This window comes from Sander lucioperca, chromosome 8 (genome assembly GCF_008315115.2).
Source record: "Sander lucioperca isolate FBNREF2018 chromosome 8, SLUC_FBN_1.2, whole genome shotgun sequence".
Taxonomy (NCBI): domain Eukaryota; kingdom Metazoa; phylum Chordata; class Actinopteri; order Perciformes; family Percidae; genus Sander; species Sander lucioperca.
The window spans coordinates 32,960,195-32,985,364 of NC_050180.1; the positions used below are offsets into that span (position 1 = coordinate 32,960,195).

The following is a 25,170-nucleotide window of genomic DNA, read 5'->3' on the forward strand; positions in this document are numbered from 1 at the left end:
ATTATCAAAATAGTTGCCGATTAATTTAGTTGACAACTAATCAATTCATCTTTGCAGCTCTAGTCTGAATAAGCACCCGAGTCACTTTTATATGAAAGTCGTGACGGCAATGTTGTGTGTTTCCGTGTCACTTTCGACGAGCCTGTATGAAGAATGAAAACTGCAGAAGGCCAAGATAAAACATGCACACGGAGAAAGAGATTGAATGCACGACTCATTCTACTAAAATCACTGTAATTAAGCTATCATCTCGATCATCTCTCATGCACAAAGAAAAGAGAGTCATTTTAACAAACTATAAAAACGCAATGAAAGAGCCAATCAAGGAGAGTCTTCTCAGATCAGTGTTTAAAAACTATTCTTCACTTTGGGGTGAAGACAGTTTTATTAATTAACGCTTCAACTGCAAAATGAGTTTTCAAATCCATCAGCGATGCAGCCTGAAAGAGGACCGTCTTCATCCCTGCTATCACAATAGTTTTAACTTGCTGCTCCCTCTCCTCCCTCTCCTCCCTCTCCTCTCTCTCTCTCTCTCTCTCTCTCTCTCTCTCTCTCTCTCTCTCTCTCTCTCTCTCTCTCTCTCTCTCTCTCTCTCTCGTCTCCTCCTCCTTGCGTATAGCAATATCGCTGGAGCTTTGTGACTCTTTCTGTAAATGTCATGTCTGACTGAAGCTGTAAAGCTGGGCAGACGCTGAGTGTTTTTATTGATCCTGTATGTCGTGTTACAGTAACTCACATTAAATGTCTTAAACTGCCAGGCAGTTTTGTTTATTCAAACAAAGACGACCGCATCCTCAACAATGTCGACTCAAAAGGAGAGAGTGGCTTTGAGCAACTCTACGATGAGTGGAAGTAAACTATTGAGCCAAGATACAATACGTCTGTCTGTTCTACAGTAAAGTTCAGTTTTAAGATGACATGACTCCTCCAGTAATGTTAACCCAAGCTCACTACAGACAGCAGCAATGAAGAGAATAAGACCGTAGAACTTATCAAACTGAAAGACGGCCAACCAAAATGTCTGACTGGAAATCCAACCGATTGCCCGAAAGGTGATTAATCAGGTGTTAGTGAGCAGTGTTGGGGAAGTTACTTTTAAAAAGTAGTGTTTGCTCGTTGCTTCTTAAAAAAGTAATCCGTTACTTTACTTAGTTACCCCCTATGGAAAGTAACTTTTTACTTTACTCGTTACTTTTACATTACTTTTAAAAGCAGGGGTCTCTGGCAGAGACTGAAGTTAATTATACAAAAACTATCTTTGACCATAAAGCCAATATATGGTTTATCAGTGAAGTGTCTGAACTCCACTGCAGACTGGATTCTCTACTCACAGAGTGACGATTGATTCATTATGAACGAGTCCAGCGTGGGTTGAATGCACATCAGCAGGTCATCGGAGTTACACAGTGTTAGTGTATACTATGTAATGTCTGTATCGACTTGTACCGGTCGCGCAGCAACGATGGTCCGTGCATTGTCGTAGACACATGCAGCTCTTTTCTGGAAATCCTTGCATGTCCGTGCAACCAACACAAGTCCACAGCGGTCCGCTGCGCGTATGTATGAGGCCATTTCCACCGCATCCATCTGTGAGGTTGTCAGCTTTGTGTCTGCCTGGGTCAGAGCGCCGTCCAGCAAAAAGCCACGAAGCTTAACACGCTCTCAAAAGTTAGCTTTGGCTGCTTCTCGCTTGCCATGATTACTCTGCTACCAGCCTCTGTCACGTCCCGTATGGAGCTTATGAGCGCGCAGCTGAGAAGGCAGTGTTGCTGTCAAATGTCCCTGGGAAAAGTAACGTTGCGCCGAATTGAAAAAGGAACTACGTTTCGTTACCAAATTTTCAGTAGTATCGCGTTACACTACTTTTTACCCGAAAAAGTAGTTACGTTACTGTAACTACTTTGTAATGCGTTACACCCAACACTGTTTGTGAGATTATACTGCAAGTCAAACGACAACTAACCTGGCAGACATTCGTCCCGTTAGGGCGACCAAATCTGGGCTAAAATCAGGCCGAATCTATACGGTGTCTGTCCCGGTTTAGGGAACATTACCGAAAAAGACACCATTGTCTGAATGACAAAAATCCATCTATTTCATAGACAGTTGAAGCCAAAAAATGTTGTGTATTCAGTGTCTCATGTGTTCATGCTCACACACTAATTTCAGGCACTCCAAGCACCTCATATGGTGTGTGTGTGTGTGAGCTTGTTTGTATGTGTGAAGGGAATCGGGCAAGGTGAAGCAAAAAGCCTTGTTGAAAGCCATCAGAGATTCTCTTCATTATATAAGGTCAGACGGGCAGAGAGCTAGGGACTAGCAGGGCCTGGTAATTGTGTGTGTGTGTGTGTGTGTGTGTGTGTGTGTGTGTATGTGTGAGCCTGTGGTGCAAAGGCTTTGATTGAAATGTCCCAATCAACTCTGATGTCCTTCACAATCATCTACAGTACAATCATCTACAGGACACAGCAGGAGTCCAGGTTACTGCAAGGAGCTCAGTTAGAGCTATAGTGCGCGACTATTTTATACTAATGGACATCCGTTACATTCAAGCCATTGCCAAATGAGTTGATACAAAGCTAATTAAGCCCAATCAGCTCCACAAAACTCTCTCTGTATTTCTCAGCATGGCTGTGTTTACTAAATGGTGCCGTCTGATGACTTTCGCACGCAGAAGCTCAAACTGAATAATAAAAGAAGGTTGTATTGCACTTATTGTTTGGGGGTTAACCACACTAACACCCTAACCCATTATTTTGTCTCACAACTTAGACCTTTTTTTCTTTCTATCAGTTACACTGTGATAACGTTGTACTCAGCAAGATAATCGCTGTAATCTTTGCTGTCTAAAATCTAAGTCCCAAAGACAACTGTAAGAAAGAAACCTAAACCGAAATAAGACTTGTTTGACTGATTTGTTTTTTTCTTCTCTCTTTATACAATTACATGCTTCAGTAACTCACCATTACTTCCCCTTTTATACGCACAGACAACAAGAATCAAGTCTTTATTTGGTTTTGTCCTGTTTTCAATTTTCCAGATTGAAAGGGACACACGCACGCACGCACGCACGCACACACACACACACACACACACACACACACACACACACACACACACACATTAATCACAGATCACTCGACGTTCAGGTCACTGCAGAGATGTAGAGCTTTGTAAAATGTAACAGGCCCGAACGTTACAGCTTCTTGCACTTGTTGTGAGAGTGATTTGACGAAGATAACTGCAGTGCATTTATACTGATCTAAATCAGACCGACCGTTGCAGCGGTTCGCCGCGCAGCACAGAAACCATACTGTGCAGGAAGTGACAAACAATTCCACACAGACGCACTGTAGGAAGGTAAGAAGGGTTATAAGTTATAACACCTTTTATGGGATGACTCAACCAATTACAATCAGTGGGCCTGCACTGAAATATCTTCACACACACACACACACACACACCCACACGCTTGACCACACTTGACACTTTCAGTCACCGATCTCAATTAATCATCATGGTTTCTTTCGACTCCCTCTTTTTTTTTCTCCTCTACGACTCTTTCTGCTCCTCCACACTGACTCTCAGCACACTCTGTCCGTCTCTTCTTTCAATAAGCTTCATCAGTGCTCAGTGTCTGTGTGCAATTTAGCATGAGAGAAGGTACATCAGGCTGAAAGACACACACACACACACACACACACACACACACACACACACACACACACACACACACACACACACACACACACACACACACACACACACACACACACAAAAAGGCAAAAGTGCAGCAGCATCTTCAGACTTTTGTGACAGGCTATTTTCATCTTTTGGAGGTTTTTGTGGCTCCTCTGTGACGCTGGAGTTGCTGTTGTTGGTTATTGTTTGAAAAATGTTCCATACCGGTACTAATACCAATATCGTGACTTTGATATCGGTTCCTAAACAATACTTTTCTCGATACTGATTTTATAAAACAATAAGAAATTACAACATTACGGCACAAATCTTTTCAGGTATTTTTCAGCTCCTACTACTCTTAGACTCTGTGTAACTTACAGTTATTCCTGCGTGTCTCTACGACGTGTAACGTTAGACAGCCAATCACAAACATTATTAGATCTTGGTAGAAGCATGCTGCATGCTGATTGGCTCACTTACGCTGATGAGATTTACTCCTTAAGCCCAGTTCAGACCAAAGATCGTCTAAATATGAATGTGGATAACGTTAGTGGTATTGAGATGCTTGCTACAGTTGCATTTCTAGTGATGAATCGGCGAAAAAACGTTTTCTTTCTCTGATTCACGGCTTTGTTCTAACGCCGCTGGGCGCTCTCTCTCTCTTCACGTTACCATATAACCTTACCGTGCTATTGGGCGGTCGTCGAGGCTCTGTCTAAAACTCTGCCATTTTGACCAGCATTTTGTAACATAAAATATAAAATGGATTATGGATCATTTTATTTCTATAGTTTAACGCTGACTTTACCAGCTGACTTCTCTATTGGCTGTTGAAACAGGTGACTGTCTCTTACGTTCTAAAACCAGCCTCTGCAACTTGAACAGCTGTGTCGCAGCGACACCATCAGCTGGTTTGAGTCGAGCCGAGATGGGCCGGTTCAGACCGCTGCAACTTTTCCCTGCGACGTTCGAAGATGGTTTCGTTTCGTCGTGAATCTTTGGTCTGAACTGGGCTTTAAGTATTGAAGTTAGGTGTTGAATGACGAGGCATTTTTCGATACTCAGTACTTTAGAGGCAATTCGGTCTGTGCCTAAAAAGTATTGAATTCGGTACCCAGCCCTAGTTGGCTGTCTTGTTTTGTCTTAAAGCATAAACTGAGTCACCTGTTGCTCTGTAGTGCCTCCAGACACTATTGTGTTATATATCTTTTTGTGTATGTTATAGGTTTACAAGTGAAAAAGCCCAAAGTCCACCCCAAAGGGACTTACCATCTCCAACAGAAAACACTGTTCACAAACTGCTCCAAACAGCTCTATTGTAGTCCAGCCTTTACTTCAGAGACAAACGTGGTCACTTTGGAACACACGTTATAATGCTCACCTAGCTGCTAGCATGGCACGCCCTCATACTCTGCTTCTGACTGGCTAGTAGTCCTTACCTAGGTACTGTCAGGGCACGCCCTCATACTCTGCTTCTGACTGGCTAGTAGTCCTTACCTAGGTACTGTCAGGGCACGCCCTCATACTCTGCTTCTGACTGGCTAGTAGTCCTTACCTAGGTACTGTCAGGGCACGCCCTCATACTCTGCTTCTGACTGGCTAGTAGTCCTTACCTAGCTACTGTCAGGGCACACCCTCATACTCTGCTTCTGACTGGCTAGTAGTCCTTACCTAGGTACTGTTAGGGCACGCTCTCATACTCTGCTTCTGACTGGCTAGTAGTCCTTACCTAGGTACTGAGCATGTGTGACTCCCAACAAAGATGGAACAGAAGTGAGAGGTCTCACTCTGTAGCTAAAACAGAGAGCTCAACACACAGGGTGAAAAGAGGAGCTGCAGCAATGTGCAGTACAACTAAAATATGGTGTTTTTTGAAAATTAAACCATGTAAACCTATCCTGGTACAACCTCTAAATACAATTATGAACCTGAAAATGAAGCATAATATGAGCACTTTAAGTCCCAAACTGCATCTGCAACTGCAACCTGTGTTAACAAACCATCTGGCGCGATCAGGTTATCGTGTCTGTGGAACCCTCCACAAAAGTAGCAAAAGGTTATCAGACAAGTGTATCTATAACTACATAATATTGTCAGTTAATAAGACTTTTTTTAATGATTAAAATGAAGTGTAAATGTGGTTGATATGTGCCGAGCCCTGAATGCCTCTGTGTGTTCTGTGCAGTTCTGCTGACTGTGATGCACAGCGGCCCGTTGTCTGCTGTGGATTAGTTGCTCTAAGACTGTGGATGCGGGCGGCAGCGCGGTAATCTATTGTGGTAATCTTCTGCCAATGTGCTAAGGGATTATTAGCCAGATCATGGGATCAGATTGGAACTGGATTTATGCAACTGCCAGGTGTCGGTCTGTTGTGTTCAGCAATCTGTGTGTGTGTGTGTGTGTGTGTGTGTGTGTGAGTGTGTGTGTGTGTGAGAGAGAGTATTAGGCACAAGGTTAATAAGTTGTATAAACAAGTTTGTCAATGGATGGAAACATCGAGGCAGGGTGCAGGCACAGCGGAGGTGTTGATGAATGATCGGGTGCGTACAGGATTGTGAGTTTTTGTCACAGCTCTAAATTGATTTTTACATTAACGTTCCATTGGCTTATTCAGTTCATTTCAGCACAGTCAGTATCTGTGCTACAGTTGATGAAGGTCACTGTCAGAATAAAGTCGCCTGTCTTTTACAGTTTGTGCATCTCCTCGTTAAAGAGCTGATGTGCAGGGATGTATACACGTGAGTGTCTTTGGTAACACTTTACTTGAAGGTATCTACATAAGAGTGACATGACACTGTCATGAACACATGACACTGTCATGACACAGTCATGACACATGAACTCTAACCATAATCCTAACCCTAACCATAACTTGTCATGACAAAACCGAATGACACTTACTGACAGAAGCGTTATGTCATAAACGTTTGTGACAGTGTCATGTCACTCTTATGTAGATACCTTCAAGTAAAGTGTAACTGTGTCTTTTATTGCAAAGCCATTAGGGATAAAGAAGAAACAAGTTAGGCCACCAAGAAATATCATATACAATAATGCAGTTTTTCTTTACAGAAAACAGTCCTCTTCTAGTTTGGTTTTAGTTGTTCTGGAATATTATAGTTTCAGATAACATTTTTGACAGATGAATCGACTATGAAAAAAATAGTTAGTTGCAGCCCTAACAATAATAATAATAAGTTCATTTAATATTGCACCTTTTACAAAGCAAAGTCACAAAGTGCCTCACAAAAGTAAAAATGCTAAAAGACTCACAATATTCTGTCTTTCTCTTGGTGCACGTACTTTCATGCTGAAGAGTGTAGAGCGTGCTGCTGTAAACACTTGTGCATGCCTGTTACAAGGACCTATTGTTGCGTATCCATTTATTCTGCCTTTGCTCTCGGTGTTCCCACTTGTTGCATCTCAGTCCTCTTTTCATCTCCCACCTCTCATCTATTCTTTCATTCAGTTTGCATTCAGTGTTTTTTAGATTTTTATTTCTGTGTGCTAATTTCCAAGACATTTTGCTCTGCTTTCCACCCAAGAACATCCTATCATTTGTCTCGTCTGACCTTTCTTTGCATCTCGTCTCTTTTTTTCCCCCCTCTAGCTTTTGCTCCCATTTCTCTTCATGATCTCTCCATCTGTGCCGAGATTTTTTTTTTTTCCTTTCCCTGGCAGCAGCTCAGCGATGGAGAGAATGATCACATCTGAGCTAGAGAGAGCGTAAGAGAGAGCGTGAGAGAGCGTGAGAGAGAGAGAGAGAGAGAGAGAGAGAGAGAGAGAGAGAGATTATAACTGATAGATGTCCTTTTTGGCAAAACAGAGCGTTGCATTAAAGGTTTTTAGGAGGACAAGGCCATAGTTTCCTGGACGGCATCGTGTCTCATGACCCGAGATGTCAGTTGAAATATGCACAACGCTTACGCATGCACAGACACACACACACACACTGTCAAATTTTCCAAATGTCCACGCTGCCCCAAAGCATCACTGACACGGCCAGAGAGAAGGACACATGGCCGCCCCCGCCCGGCCCTGTCCACCTAAATACCCGCTGACCTGCTTTCTCTAAGCTCGTCTGTCAGCCTTCTTGCTGACCACATTACTAAAAAAAAAAGACATTTTGTGGGACAGTAATGTGAACAAACAAAGACAAAAGCAAACAGCCTTTATTGGAAACTCTGACCTCGCTGCCTCTCTGTGGCTGCCCACGTGCTGGGAGTTGTGGGAATATTGGAATTGGAAATCAATACGAGTTTGTGGAGTGAATGGGACGAGGCAACGATTTTCAGATCTTTCTTTCGCGCTTCCTCGACCCCCACCATCCCTCTCTCTGAGGCAATCACTGTGCATTGTTTACCGGGCTCTTCTGTTTCTTTGGCCACATAAGCACGCTCAGTGTTTGGATTTAATCTTAGATTCACCTGTTGGTGTAAAACAACCAACTTATGTGTTGCTTTCCAACGCTTTCGAGCACTTCTCGTGGTCTTCCTCTGCGGATGTTTTCCAAACTTAAAGAGCACCTCCACTCCATATCTTTATAATGGAGCTAACCACTAACCGAGCCATCAGTTCCCGTTCTCCGTGCCTGTATGCATTAACTGTATTTATGGACTTGAGCCTGAATAAAACCCGACATAATGTAAAAGTTTTAAACTACAACTCGGAGTTCGAATGCCATAAATCTACTCAGATGAGCAGGGGCGTAGCACAAAATTCTGGTCCCTGTAGAAAGATACTTTCTGCGGGCCCCTCCCCACATCAGCTGTTCATCCTATCATCTTTTTGGGCCCTCCTCACATGAGGGCCCTGTGTACTCCCATTTTTCCCCCCAGTCCGACGCCCCTGCAGATGAGATCTTAACCCTCTGAGGACGAAAGACGGTGTTTGACAAAACTCCTACTCAAAAAGCAATATTGCATCATTTCATTTCAGACATTTATTTACTATTGTAATCATATATATATATATATATATATATATATATATATATATATATATAGCCTAAAGACTTTGGTCAACTCATTTCAAGCACCGACACAATTCGTACAACACATCATAAGTTAAGGTTTGTTTTCAAAAAGAGATTTGAGGAATTTCAAAAAGCCAACGTCAACGTTTCAGCTTTAGCGCCAAATTATCTCTTCACACGTTGCTCTGGGACAGATTTGGGCGGCACTGTACGGAAAGCTGAGTTTGTTGTTAACATTTTGATATGAAACACATAAGGATCAGTTATATGCAAATAGCCTAAAAAGGTCAATTTAAGAAGATATGTGAAAATACCCTTAGACCTCAGAGGGTGAATGAGTACAACACAGACATATAGTACAAAACAGCATGATTAGGATCCCCGAAACGGAATAAAAAACGAACAATGATCTAACAAACAAAATGAAAAAGAATTAACTTTTGATGGCCTAAAGGTCCTTGCACACTGAGTCCGAAATTTTTGGACGTTAAAAAATGAATACGACCTCACGTTGAGTCTATCATGTTTACGCACTGCCTCCGAAAATTTTGTCCGTCATAAAAACAATTTGGAATGGCTTCTGCGTTTTTCGCATCCGTAGCAAAACATTTTGATGTGTTTGAACAAGGAGAAGGTATGAGCCTATCTAGAAATGCCCCAAAGAAAGACGCTTGCTGTGTGTAATGTATCATGTCATTACTCAGATAGTCTGCTGTCAACAGGTCGGATGGTACAGCGCTCAGCATAAGTGAATACACCCATGCCAAAGTTGACTAAAAAGAGGAATAAAAAAAATCATCTTTTGGAAATTAATCTTAATGCCTTAATTAAAAAAATGAGGAAAAATCCAACCTTTAAGGACACCAATTTTCTAGAGGCAGGCAGATTTTTATTTTTAAAGGCCAGTTAGTTCATGGATCCAGGATACTATGCATCCTGATAAAGTTCCCTTGGCCTTTGGAATTAAAATAGCCCCACATCATCACATCATCACATCCCCTTCACCATACCTAGAGATTGGCATGGTTTTATTTCAGTTAGCCTAATAGCTGGTTTGATTTGCATTGAGAGATGATTTTATGCAAAGTACCCCATGTCAATCTCTAGGTATGGTGAAGGGGATGTGATGATGTGGGGCTATTTTAATCCCAAAGGCCAAGGGAACTTTATCAGGATGCATAGTATCCTGGATCCATGAAATAACTGGCCTTTAAAAATAAAAATCTGCCTGCCTCTATGGGAATTTAACATAGGGGTGTACTTACTTATGCCCCCTGTATTTTAAGGAAGAACATTTATTTATTTACGATATATTATTCATTCATAAAGAAAATTGGTGTCCTTAAAGGTTGGATTTTTCCTATTCCCAATTTCCAAAAGATGATTTTTTTATTCCTCTTTTTAGTCAACTTTAGCATGGGTGTATTCACTTATGCTTAGCACTGTATATTTATAAATATGCGCTGCTAGCACTTAGATTACGTGGGGTCTTAAAAAGTCTAAAATTTCAAAATCAAAATTTTAGACCTTAAAAAGTCTTAAATTCGCTGAAGTATTGTGTTCTAGGTCTTAAATCATTTTAAACAGATCTTCATTTTTCTACGCCCATGTAACACTACCTCTAATGCTCTTTTTTTTCTTTTCTTTTTATTCCGAGGTGTTGTAGTTCTTTCTGTCGCTAGTCCAAATATAATTTTGCTGTATTACGACTACAAATGAGACCAACATGCAACTTGTGCAGCCAATCAGCTTTCGTGTGATTGGCGTGATTCTCTTTCAGATTGTACCACAGACATAAAACAGATTTTATTGTTCAGCTTTGGGGAAGTGCAAGTTAATTTCTGTGAACCAGTGAGCAGTGCGCGTGTGTGCGATACTTGGCTTGAAAAAACTGAATTTAGGGCTTAGTCGATGTTGTGATGAAGGTCTTAAATTTCATTCATAATGGTCTTAAAAAGGTCTTACATTTGACTTGGTGAAACCTGCAGAAACTCTGCATATAATGTTTAAGGAGTCATTGGCAAACGACCTATTCTGTCGTTTAGGTTCGGAGATTGTGTCGGGTCTTGTGCAGGTTCTCCTGCCTGTTCCCTGAAGTCTCACCTACAACCAGATTGGTTTGATCCATCCGTCAGAGTCTCAGGAAACTGAGCCTGCGAGGGCCTGCGAGGGCCTGCGAGGGCCTGCGAGGGCTCACATCTACCCTGCGTGTTTACAGGACTTGGTGACAAACATTTAAAGCTTGACATTTAGCTCCTTCATGATCAGTTAATCATTGGACCTTATGTCCCCACAGTGGGAGCTCCAGCTGCACGTGTTGGCTCCTGGGGCATTTTGAAAGGAGGCTTAATATTCTCGTCATAAAGTATCACACGCAGTCTCAATGCTGTTTTATCATTTAATTGGATTTCTGTGAACCAGTGAGCAGTGCGCGTGTGTGTGTGTGTGTGTGTGTGTGTGTGTGTGTGCGGACATAGTGGACCTTGTTTATTCCTATTCTGTGGACAGTAGATCAGCTGTGAGCGACAGCAGGTTTTCACATGCAGAGCCTAGGCAATTTTTCAGCTGTATTTGTTGCTTTTGTTTAGCATTTTTTTTTTTTTTCAAACTAGTATTTTTTCCTGACATTTTTGTTGTTTATTTCGATGTTTTTGGCGCTTATTCCGATTTGTGTTTTTTTTTTTTAAAAAGTTGTCACTTTTTGTGCCTTTTTCGTCCCTTTTCTTTGACATTTGTCGCTTTTTGCCTAAATTTTTTGGCCCCTTTTTTTCCGACGTTTTTGTCGCTTAGTTTAACTTTTTTGGTGTTTTTTTTTTTTTTTTTCTTTTTCGACGTTCTTGTTGCTTTTCCCAACTTTTTCGTCCCTTTTCTTTGACGTATGGCGCTTTTTTCCGACGTTTGTGGCGTTTCTTTCTTATTATCTTTAACTTTTCTTTCCTTATTTGGACTGCCGGAGCCCCTAACATTTGCCTATACTGTCTATGCCACGGGCCGGCCCTGCTCACATGGATCTCCTTGGAGGCACAACAGCTTGTAAAACTATGAATCACTGTGTACATTTGCTTATCACATACAAACGATATTAACAATGATTAAAAGTTCAGTTTGTAACCACAGACTGTTGATGTTGAAGCTGCGCGAGGCAGATCTGCTGTCAGTCTGTAATCCTGGTTTTCCAGCGCGAGCTCAGGTTGCCCTCGACGCCTTCATGTGCATTATTGATGATGATGATGATGATGATGATGATGATGAGGATGATGTCAGGTTACTGCTGTATGTCTGTTTGCTATTCACACACTCAACAGATCCAATCACACAAACACAGACACGCAATATTTGGTTTCACAGCTTTTTCAAACTAGGTGCAAACTAGGTACACATGTAGGTGTTTGTATCACCTCCAATTCATCTTCAGTGTTTATTTTTTCCGTGTTCAAGGCTTTTTTTTCTGGGGTTCATCACTAGTTTGATTTTTAGGTATCCTGTTCCTTTATTTATAAATTGGTTAGATGGCTTCCAGATTTTCTCATATACCACCAATTTGTTTTTTAATATATATGCTATTCTTTCCATGGACATACATTGCACCATATTCTTGATCCAAGCACCAATTGTAGGTGCCTCCATTTTCTTCCAGATGAGAGCTGTAGTCCTTTTTGCCTGTAGTATAGCAAAATCTGGACATTTATATTCTTGGGGTTTCAGATTTCGGTCTGATGGATATAGGTGCAGCAAAACCATCTTGGGGTCAAGCGTTCCAAGGCTTTTTGAACTCTGAAGCCATTTCACTTATTGAGCGGAAGCAGCTACATCAATACAGTATATCTGTATCTGTACAAACACTGACTGATGGAGGTAACGGGAAATGTCTGCACACAGGAGCCGTGGCCGACGCTCTGAACTCAGCACCACATATAATTACTGCTGTCATTTCAGCCAAGAGCACTGCAGCTCGTTACAAATCAGTGAAGAGCTATTATCAGTAAAAATCCCATGCTGCAGCGCTAATGAAAGTTAACTTAACATTGACATTTGCTCAGCAAGCAGAGAACGAGCTGCCAGTCAATCTGTCACTAGCTGGAGATAACCAGAGGCAGGAAGCAGGGTTACAAAATAGTGTGTGTGTGTGTGTGTGTGTGTGTGTGTGTGTGTGTGTACCGGTAAACTAAGATTTGTACCTCTGTCTCCATTTGTGAAAAAAGCAATGTTTTTCTTCACCGTTTGTTCTGTAAAATGTCAGCGATTTTGAGACAACTTCATCATAATTTCCCCAGACATCAAGTTGACATAATGAAGTCCCAAACGCAAAAATAATGAGGGCCTCTCACCTCTGAATCCCTTTGAATATGTATTTAAGGGAGAATCATGCAAATAATAAGAGGAGACATGTTAACAGAGGAGGATCCTGTATTGCGCTGGATTTACTGATCAATTTTGGGTGAAGAATTCCTCTCAAAAGAAGTCATAAACAGTGTGGGTGGGCTTTATAAGACTGCAGAGGGAGAAAAAAAGTTCATCAAATATAGTCTTATATGCAATAAAACTAAAACCTGATTTTTACAGTTTTTCTCAATCGCTTTGGCACAATCGTCGAATGACTATTAAACTTTGTCAAACTATATGACTATTTACATGAACATTAGGCCAGTTGTTCACATGGCTATAGTCATTTATAGTTGCTTTGGCACAAAATGCATTGAGTGAGCCTTATAGATCAAAATAGTTAGCATTCATTTGCTATTAAATCATATTACTCTCAAATGCAACTATACACATGTTCAATGTATAAATCCCTACATGCAAAATAGTGCAACCAACAATCACAATAACCTGTCACACATTAGATACATAATAGGTATGTGGTATTGTTGTAAAAGTTGTCAGATGGATAGACTGGCTAGATTCGGAACAATTTACTATTATTTCCTCACAACGTAGAGCAACCTAACACAAATACAAGGTGACAGTTGACGATATCACAGGAGATTTTTGGAAGCAGGGGGGTGGGGGGGGCACTACGTCATACTTTGTTGCATTGCAAGGGAGGATATCGGGTCTGATGACGATGAAATGTTGTGGCCAGACAGAGAGGAGAGATTAGATGACCCTTGAGCTTGATACATTTGTAGCATATTTACAGTTCCTGATAATGTTGTTGTTGTAGGGCGCCCGAATATCTCAGTTGGTAGAGCGGGCGCCCATATATAGAGGTTTACTCCTCGACGCAGCGGGCCGGGTTCGACTCCGACCTGCGGCCTTTTGCTGATTTGTCATTCCCTCTCTCTCTCCCCTTTCATTTCTTCAGCTGTCCTGTCATTAAAGGCCTAAAAATGCCCCAAAAATAATCTTAAAAAAATATATATATTGCTGTTGTATATCTTTTTTAATGTACAAGCTTCCTTATAGTGTCTGCCATGGCTGACATCAATACTAGTCAGCTGCCTAAATACACAATGTTAGCAACTGGACAATGACATAGTGGGTAACTATCACCCTTTTAGAGTATACTGTCATTTGACAAGATGTCTTTGCATTTTGACTGTCTTGGTCTAAGCAATGATAAAGGAACATTTTGTTTTGATGGCAATGATGTATTCATTGATGGATTTATTTACGTTTGAAACCGGAGTTAATTATTTTGATGGAGTAATCACCTTTTGCAGGTCACATCGAGTGGTATGCTGAATGTACCACGTGGTGTGAGGATTGTACTTCAAGTTTTGACAACTGTAAGGTTGTTTCAGTAAATGTGCCAAATCGATTGAGAAAAACTGTAAACTTGTTGCAGATTGCCTGCTCAGCTCAGGTCCAGAACCAGAGGAACCAAAATGATTGGTTGTTTCCAGACAGACTGACAGCAGTTTCCTCCTTCAATGTGTGAAACCTCCTTCTTCCTCTGAATAACATTTCAAAAACTCTTAAATGTTAATGGTGATTGTTTTCTAGTTTCACACCGTGCAGTTTTGAGGAAACAAATGTTCTCGAAATATATATGAAAAGTTCCTCTTCTCTTCTCACGCCTTTGCATGCACCGAGCTTTTCATCACCGCTTATGAAAAACTTTTCCTGCGAGCCAGCCCACCAGGCTTAATAAGGATGTGATGATCAGGAAGACGATTAGAAAATACCAGCCCCAGAAATATCAAAATCCAAGCCAAGAATGTTAAGGATGCAATATTAAAACATTGGCATAGTTTCCACAGAAGTCCTTCTTTTGTACATTTAAAGATTGACCCTAAGTGTGGAAACTGCCAGCGTACCAACTACGGCTGTATCGAACATTTCGAAGCTTCATTCATAGCGTTGACATTCAAATTCTAAATCAACATTCAAATGCAGGTTTTTTTTTGTCATTCTGTTTAAAGACAGTTTTTCTGCACAACTGCACATAAAGATCAGGCTCCACTGATATTATTAAAATCATACTATTTGTAGTTACATGTAAGACACTTCTTGTTTTGACTTCTTGGCCATTTGGTGTTAACCTCAAAACTCTAATTAAGTTGTGTGTGAAACGGATTTTCTTCTAAAATAATTAGTTTTGTGTCGAAAATTCGGTAATACTTTTTAATGTCATTATTTTATTCTGAGTTGATTTGTTTTATAGCGTTCTTTTATAGGGCTTTTTAGTCACTAATTCACTAATCTGAGTATGAGCTGATGCCTTCAGGCAGAAGGTACAGGTTACCAAACTGCAGGCTTAACAAGTATAAATTCTCATTTGTGCCGCTTTCAATGAAATTAATGAATAATAAGTGATAAAATGTGTGTGTTATTTGGGAGACAGATAGGAGCCAAAGGCTTATCTTACCTTATCTTATCTTATTATCTTATCCTTTTTAGACTGTTCCTTGAGTCTGATTGTTCGTCTGTTCCCCTTGACATGTCGAAACACTTCTTCTCGTTTTGACCTCTTGGCCCTCTGTCTTTGTCTTTTCCCAGGATCCCTCAGTGCAGAAGGTGGGCGGAGGCAGGAAGAAGACTGTGTCCTTCAGCAGCATGCCCTCTGAGAAAAAGGTAAATTATTATCATAGAATGACATATTCATAATAGTACTAAAACCTTTTGTTGTACTTTTGTAATAGTTGCTTTTCCATCCCAGGTGAGCAGTGCAGCGGACTGTTTGGCGTTCATGCAGGGCGGCTGTGAACTGAAGAAGATTCGTCCCAATTCCAGAGTTTACTGTCGTTTCTTCATGCTGGACCCCGACCTCAGCTGCTTACGCTGGGAGCCGTCCAAGAAGGACGCGGACCGGGCTCGGCTGGACGTCTCCAGCATCAGAGAGGTCCGCACCGGGAAGAGCACCGAGACGTTCCTGCATAACGGCCCTCTCTCCGATCACCTGGCCGAGGAAGCAGCCTTCTCCATCATACACGGAGACGACTACCAGGTAATAATAATAATAATAATCATCTTTATTTATAGAGCGCTTTTCAAAATCCACATTACAAAGTGCTTCACAAAACAGCAAAATAAATAAGGGCCAGTCATAAAAACATAATTTGGTGTATAAAATCCTGTACGGTGTAGGTACGAATAGGAAAACTATTTTTAAAAAGCAATAAAAGACAATTCAAAGGAGGTTCAAGCTAAAATAAAATCTGGAAACGCTCTCCGATAAAAGTATGTTTTAATCGTATCGTTCCAAAATATTTGATACCGGTACTGATACCAATACTGTAACTTTGATACCGGTTCCTAAATAGATACTTTTTTTATACCAATTTTATAAAACAAAAAGAAATTACAACATTACACATTAGGGCACAAATCTTTTTATTTATGTTTCAGCTCTGCGTAACGTAGAGTTTTTCCTGCGTGTCTCTACGACGTGTAACGTTAGACAGCCAATCACAGACATTATTAGATCTTGGTAGAAGCATGCTGCGTGCTGACTGGCTCACTGTCGCTGATTACATTTACTGCTCAGGGATTAAAACTGGGTATTGAATGACGAGGCATTTTTCGATACTACTTAAAAGAGACAGCTGACTCTGCTGAGCTGATATCCTCGGGCAGATCGTTCCAGAGCCTCAGGGCCCCGACTGGACTGGACACTCCCCTTTAGTTTTCAGCCGGGCCTCTGGAAGAGACAAAAGACCTCTGCCCGAGGATCTCAAGGTACGTATCTGCGTGTACGGTACCAGGAGTTCAGACATATACGAAGGTGCGAGGCCATGAAGAACTTTAAAAGCACGTTACCTGTGGCCGGGTTAGCTCAGTTGGTAGAGCAGGCGCACACATATATATATATATATATATACACACATATACATACATCCCAGGACACATCTTTTGGTTATATCACTGTTATGTGACCCAGATAATGTAACGTTTTGCCCAACTAGGCGTGTTTGAAGCAGCAAAACATAATCATCACTACTGGCAAAACTACATATATATGTATATATATATATATAGTCATCAATGTTTCTTTACTTACGTTTATTTCTAAATGTATCCCCCTTGTCATTTTTGTTGCATGTATAGGGACAAGTGCCAACAACTAACAATTTAAATAATAATAAAAAATATATAGACCCCCAAAAAAAGGTGGTAGGTGGGGATAGTGGGCAAAAAAAAGTTATTTAATCAGCGGGTTTGTGGGGCAGATTCCGTGCCAGAAACACAAGCAAGTTCAATTTCACTGGCTTGAGGCAGCTACAGCCCAGGATGTTTGGAGTTTCTATGGCAACAAGTGACAGCTTTAGCTCAGCTGTCCGACCAATATCACTTACTGTATGTAATTACAATTTGGCACATCTAAACAAAATCCACAATTACCATCAACAGTCGCACCCCTTAGGACCTTAGCTAATGTTGGCAATTAATTGCGGGTAAACAAAGAAACTGCAATTACGTAAAAGAAATTGCGATTAGAGAAGTATGTAATAATTGTTACAGGCCTAGTTACCATGTTAATGTTGTTTCATCCTTCTACAGTGAATAATCTTACAGTCATACAACCTGTCGGTGTTCCCATCCTTCCATCCTTTGACGCAGTAATGTCTTTCTCTGTCCCTCCCTGCAGTCTCTGGACTTGGTTGCACTGTCGGCAGACGTGGCCAACATCTGGGTGACAGGCCTTCGCTACCTGCTGGCCCACCCGTCAGTCATCGGGGGTGCTGGGGGAGGAGGTGGAGGTGGAGGGGGAGTAGGGGGGCTGGGGGAAGGAGGGGGTGTGGCGGTAGATGGCACCCTGGGAGAGAAGATGAGGAGTGAGTGGCTGGCAGCCGAGTTCGCCCAGGTGGACGAAGACGGCTACGGCATCGTGTCAGAGGACGTGGCCGTCGCCACCATCTGTAAACTCTGCCCCGGTATCAAGGAAGCCAAGGTGAGGAAGGGGGGGCATTTAAAATCATACACCTTAATGCATACGCTGCATGCACATGGGAGCAAAATGTTGTAACTGTGGCCAGAAAAACTGGTTTGCTGGTTGCATTTCAGTTTCAAATATGAAGCTGTACACCACCAGTTGCAAAAACACATTTCTGTATAATTATTTTACTTTTTGGCTTCACTCCAACAAAATCATTCCCATCATGCTCATCTTCCTCCTCAGTTTTATGCCTGTCCGATTTGTCGGTTAAAGGGTAACTACCGTTTTTTTCAACTTGGACCCTATTTTCCTAATGTTTTTGTGTGTAAGTGACTGATAGGAACAACAATCTTTGAAATTGGTCCAGTATTAAGCGTGAACGCTGTAACCTGCAGCCACAGACCTGGCTGCAATGTAACCCTATGGGGCAAATGTTCAGCGTCAATTTGGTCCACTAAAATTTATTTTGCCACTAAAAGGCTCAGATTAATATTCTAAGTGTCTGACAACATTATGGAAAGAATCCCTATAAAGATAGACCTTTAAAACCTCTTTGAGATCTTTCTGTTTAACCAGAAACAGCTCTGAGGACGCTAGCGCTAAACCCACCAGACTCCATTTAAAAAAACAATACTTTTAGCGTGTATAGAACCAACGTATTTTCACATGTAAATCGGTAAACTATGTGTTTATTTCAACCAAAACTAGAGTTGTGATGGATGGAAAAGTGGAAAGACGACCCAAAACGGCTTTTCATAGTTTTAGTTAGTTTCTGTCGACTTTGAATAAAGTGTATTTTACGATGCTAAAATTACTGTTTATTTTCATGGATTCTGGTGGGTTTAGCGAACGCAATTTCGCAGATGTTTTTGTGTTTAAAAAAAGGATCTTACTCTTTAACAGAAAGGTCGACCTCTTTTCCATAATGTTGTCAGACACTTAGAATATTAATCTGAGCCTGTCAGTGGCAAAAACAGCACTTTTGTGAAGGTAAATACAAGCTGCACAATTGCCCTATTAACTTACATTGTAGCTTGTTTCTCCGCTGCCAACTGCAGTGATCTCGCTTAATACTGGACCAATGTCAAAGATTGTTGTTCCCATCAGTCACTTAGACACAGAAACACAGGAAAATAGGGTATAAGAAGTGCAGATACACACAGGTCTGTTACCTCAGTCACTTTCTTCCTCCTGTTTCACGTGCTGCATGAATAGAGTGAGCTTTGTTACCCTGGAAACAGAGAGAGAGAGAGCATAGACGGATGTATTGGGTCAGACAGGTGACATGACTGCCGAATATCCACAGACACATTTTACCGAGATGATATCGGAGAGGGAAGATTATTGCAAGCACGGGCTGAGCACAGAACAAGATGAAACGATAGAGGAGGAAGCAGATGAAAGGAAACGATGAAGAGATGACAGAGAAGAAATTATTAATCTGTTGTGTTGTTTAATGGATCACTTTAATATCCTTATTGAAACAAGATAACTAAAGCTTAATCAAGTCTCAGTGAATGAAGCAGGCTAACTAATTACCACACTTCATCTCTCGCTCAATCAGTGGTGGAATGTAACTAAGTACATTTACTCCAGTACTGTACTTAAGTCCAAATGTTGAGGTACTTGTACTTTACTTGAGTCTTTTCTTTTTATGTCACTTTTACTTCTACTCCACTACATTTCAGAGAGAAATATTGTACTTTTTACTCCACTACATTCATCTGTTACAGCTTTAGTTACTTTACACATTAAGATTTTTTTTTTTTACACATAACACATCATAGTTTATAAAATATGATGTCTTATTATAAATTAAACTACCCAACAATATACAGGCCTACAAGTCCAGCTGAAATGATTAGACCGTTAAACACTTAGTTGATTGACAGAACTGTTGGGATCGTTTTCAGTTTCTAAAACGTGAGGGGTTTTTGCTGCATTGAGTACTTTTACTTGTAATATTTTAAGTACACTTTCCTGATGATACTTAAATGCTTTTCCTTAAGTTACATGTTCAATGCAGGACTTTTACTTGTAACGGAGTATTTTTACAGTGTGGTATTAGTACTTTTACTTAAGTAAAGGGTCTGAATACGTCTTCCACCGCTGGTTTTTCTCTACTTTAATCTGATCTGATCTTGATTGACAGAACTGTTTGGATAGTTGGAGTTTCTAACAATTTTTAATAACACAGTATTTTTACAGTGTGGTATTTGCACTTTTACTTAAGTAAAGGATCTGAATACGTCTTCCACCGCTGCGCACAATAAACCTTCCTTTTCTCTTACCACAGGTGCGTCTGCGTTTTAAGGAGATCCAGCGCAGCAAGGAGAAGCTGACCTCCCACGTGACCCGCGAGGAGTTCCATGAGGCCTTCTGCGAGCTCTGCACCCGGCCCGACGTCTACTTCCTGTTGGTGCAACTGTCCAAGGACCGCGAGTGTCTGGACCCTCACGACCTGCGCCTCTTCCTGGAGACGGAGCAGGGTTTGTCTCTGGCGACCACCGAGGGCTGCTGGGAGATCCTGAGGCGCTACGAGCCCTCGGCCCAGGGCAGGGAGAGGGGGCTGCTGGGTCTGGACGGATTCGCCCGCTACCTGCAGTCTCCGGAGTGCCAGCTGCTCGACCCGGAGCACCTGGGGGTCTGTCAGGACATGAACATGCCTCTGTCCCACTACTACATCAGGTGCGTGTGCGGTGATTAACAAGAATCAGATAGAATCAGAAAAGATTTATTGCCAGGTAAGTAGCACATACTAGAAAATGACTATGGTTTGGTGCGTACATACTGTATAAACATATTTAAACATGAAAAAGAACAATAAATATAGAAACAAATAACACATAGATATAACTGAATAACATTTAGAAAGAAAAAAGAGGCTGCATGTATTAGTGTAGGATGTGCAAAAAATATTTCAGGGATGTACAAAGTTCAGATAAGATAAAAAAAATAAAATAAAATAAAATAAGATAAGATAGACTTAATGGATCCCATAGTCTATTCCGCCGGATGTCCTTCTTTTCGGTCGGATGTCCTTTACCTTCCTCTTTCTTTGTGTTGGCGTTCTAACCTCTGGTGGATTTCTGAGGACTATGGTTAACTGCTCCTCAGATCTCTGCAGGGTAAATCCAGACAGCTAGCTAGACTATCTGTCCAATCTGAGTTTTCTGTTGCACGACTAAAACTACTTTTGAACGTACACGTTCCACCAAAACAAGTTCCTTCCTGAGGCTATTTTGCAGAGGCACCGTGGCTCCGTCCGGCGCTTAGCACCGCCCAAGACGATTCCCTATTATCCCTATCCCTATCCCTATTATTACTATCCCAGAATGCTATGTGGACTAGCCAGACCTTCCTCCGCAGAGCTATGGAGGAAGGTCTGGCAAAGCGAGACTATTGGCGTTTTTCCATTACATGATACCTGCTCGACTCGCCTCGACTCTACTCGCCTCGACTCGATTCGACACACTGTGCGTCCGTTTTCCATTGCAGATTTTAGTACCGCCTCAGCGTGGCTGGTCGTCTTATATGCCGGCTCGACGCACACACCAGCGCACAAGTATAACATCAGGCCACTTGAGTTTGTTTTACAGTTCTGTGGAGGCTCCACGCAGAGCTTTCGCCGTAGCCTGTGTAGCCTGTGTAGCCTGTGTAGCCTGTGTAAAAGTGGCCTGATGTTTATACTTGTGCGCTGGTGTGTGCGTGGAGCCGGCCATGTGTGTGTGTAGTTAGGCTACGGCGAAAGCTCTGCCGGAGCCTCCGCAGAACTGTAAGCGGCGCCGCAGTAAACTACTGTGACCTAACGCGACACACACACACAGAACGTGGAAGGTGTGTGTTGTTGCCAGAAGACACATTTAGTTTCAAATGAAGCTGGAGGCAGCAAAAAAAAACAAACAGCTGGCTAAACTGTTTAAAAATAGCGGGTTTGTTCAGGACACCCCCGTCTGTCGCTTTCACGTCATCTTTTCTCGCCTCAACTCGCTTGGAACCTCGACTGAGGAGGTACTAAAAAAAGTACCTGTTAGCAGGTACCAGGTACTTTTTTTCGTAATAGAAAACCAAAAAAGGCGAGTAGAGTCGAGGCGAGTCGAGCAGGTACCATGTAATGGAAAAGCGCCATAAGGATCCCACAATGGGGAAATTCACTTGGCACAGCAGCTCAACGCAGTACAACAAATAACAAACACATCAATATAAATAGAATAAAAAATACACAAGGAATAAAATAGGAAATAAAAGTTTATTTTGTACATATTAAAAATAAAAAATAAAGATGAATAACAACATGTACATTTCAATACAAGCATGAAAACCAAACAAAAACAAAATACTCAGCAAACACATCTTTAAAAATTATTGTAATTAATTCAAATAAGGATCTCCATGTTGAAAAAGTAGTAGGAAAAAGTAAAAAGTTTATTTTTCAATAAGAAGAGAGTAATAACGGTAATATGTACAGTACAGACACTTCTTGTATTTACAGGTGGGGAGAATATATATATATACAGATAAATGTACAAATGAATATAAAATGGCATATGGCACAGGTCCTTATTATTTACAGTTAATCTGTTTAATAATTGGAGCACATGAGTCCAGTCTTTAGCCACATGATTCCACTGTTAGGAAATATCTTTATCAGCTGAATATTTCTGAATGAATTCACTCAACGGTTCCTTTCTGGTCTACTCATCTGCCAGATGGTTCTGCTTACTCACTGCACTCTGCATGCCACCAAAACAAACATTTGAGAAAAATATGCACATCATTAAATGGGACATATTGTGCCAGAATTACATTCTATATACGAGGTCATTTTATGTCTTTTTTGAGGCTGTAAACTACCACACTGCTATGCAATATGTGTCAAGCAACATAAGATTAAGTGTGTGTTAAAATTGCCTTTAAAGGTTGGGAAAAGGGAGGGCGGTCTTATATTTTGTATTATATTCTGATTAGAGCTGCAAAGATAATTCGGTTTGAGTCCTTTTTTTATAAAGAAAAAGTATGAATTCTCTGATTCCAGCTTCTTGAATGTGAATATTTTCTAGTTTCTTCTCTCCTCTGTGACAGTTAACTGAATATCTTTTGAGTTGTGGGAAACACCGATCGACATTTTTCACCATTTTCTGACATTTTATAGACCAACAACTAATCGAGAAAATAATCAACAGGTTAATCGACAATGAAAAGTAATTATAAGTTGAAGCCCTAATTGTGATTTTATGTTGTCTATAGTTTCAATAAAGAGATGTTAAAAAAAATGCATTTAAATGTTATTTTTAGGCAGGTATTAGTCAGTGATTATTTATCAGTTTTTTTTTTTTGTGCCAGTACATATTTCGTCTAGCTTGACAAGCCAGACCCACATCAAGATGTTGGGTCTGGGAACTCACCATTGACAGGGCTCAATTATGAAGGTAAATATGGTGCAAAAAGGGAGAGCTTGTAGAATACAATGTGAGAACTTGCAGAACAAAAAATCTGAACTTGTATGTTGAAATTTGCACTTGTAAACATTTTATTTGCACTTGTAAAAATAAAATTTGCACTTGTAAAAAATATTCACACACGTGATCTGAATTTGAAGTCATACAAAGAAAAAAAACATGAGAGCTTTTAAAAAAAATCTGAACTTGTAAGTTGAAATTTGCACTTGTAGAAAATGTTCACACACCTGTATTCTGAATGTGAAGTTACAGAAAAAATATTCACAAATGTGTAGATTGATATTTACATGAACACAATGACAGCTGCAAACTTATAATGCAACATTTACTCGTATACTTTTTTTTTTACTCTGGTTCATTTACCATCACAACCACAACTCAGTGATTACAACCTCTGGAATCTGTCACTGCAACTTCACATATGTGCTCTCTCGCATCACAAAGTGGCGAATCTGCGCACCTCGACTTTCACAACACTCTTGACGATACATTTGGTGCAAAACTAATTTGTACCTGTGGACTTAGGCTGTGGAGCTCTGAGCTAACAGAACGGGAAAAGTCTTCTTATATACAGTCTATGGGAAAATCAGGGTTTCTATCGCCAGATGAGGGACAACTCTGTGCGGCTTATTTATGTAGCATGGAAACTTGGTGGAATAGCATGCTAGCGTTAGCTAACTAGCAGCCAGCCCGCTTCTAAATAAATACCTTTTAATTATCTAAACACTTTTTAACAGTCAAACTAAAACACTGGCGGTGAGCTCCACGGCCTGCAGCCGCAGACGGACCGTCATCAGTGGGTAACAGGTGCCAAGTTTCGCATCCCTGCCGAGAATTGCATCCACTAGGGAAAATAATGATTTTATAAGGTAAAGTACTGTTTAAAAACTAGGCAATAGTAAATCTCTTTGTCATGTTCATCAATAATGATTAGGATTTTAGAAGGTTTAGAGACATCAATGTTTTATCAGACTCTGTAGTAGCATTTCCTTGCTACCTAGATGCAATTTTCGGCAGCAATGAATTCTGCAGAAATTATTGTTTCTGCCCAAGCGGGTGCAATTCTTAGCAGGGATGCACAACATCAGCAAAGCAAGCTCTGGTCATGGCCGGGGGATGGGCCGCTGCTACCGGATGTGGGGATCTCCGTGTCCCGCTGGAGCTCCGACTGCAGGTCGAGGTCGGCAGCGAAGCTTTCTGGCAAAAGCAGTGTTGCTACGCTGGTCGATCCCCACTGATGACGGTCCGTCTGCGGCTGCAGGCCGTGGAGCTCACCGCCAGTGTTTTAGTTTGACTGTTAAAAAGTGTTTAGATAATTAAAAGGTATTTATTTAGAAGCGGACTGGCTGTTAGTTAGCTAACGCTAGCATGCTATTCCACCAAGTTTCCATGCTACATAAATAAGCCGCACAGAGTTGTCCCTCATCTGGTGATAGAAACCCTGATTTTCCCATAGACTGTATATAAGAAGACTTTTCCCGTTCTGTTAGCTCAGAGCTCCACAGCCTAAGTCCACAGGTACAAATTAGTTTTGCACCAAATGTATCGTCAAGAGTGTTGTGAAAGTCGAGGTGCGCAGATTGGCCACTTTGTGATGCGAGAGAGCACATATGTGAAGTTGCAGTGACAGATTCCAGAGGTTGTAATCACTGAGTTGTGGTTGTGATGGAAAATGAACCAGAGTAAAAAAAAAAAGTATACGAGTAAATGTTGCATTATAAGTTTGCAGCTGT

At 41.1% G+C, this 25,170-nt stretch overlaps 1 protein-coding gene across 1 annotated transcript in view; it reads left to right on the plus strand.

The window, feature by feature from the left end:
- Positions 1-25,170, plus strand: part of plcl1 (phospholipase C like 1) — a 102,645-nt gene that overhangs the window by 49,113 nt on the left and 28,362 nt on the right. Inside the window, exons 2-5 of the mRNA XM_031297403.2 lie at positions 15,602-15,676; positions 15,762-16,049; positions 17,691-17,993; positions 20,275-20,666. Of these exons, the coding sequence (XP_031153263.1) occupies positions 15,602-15,676; positions 15,762-16,049; positions 17,691-17,993; positions 20,275-20,666 (1,058 nt within the window). The remainder of the gene's footprint in view (positions 1-15,601; positions 15,677-15,761; positions 16,050-17,690; positions 17,994-20,274; positions 20,667-25,170) is intronic.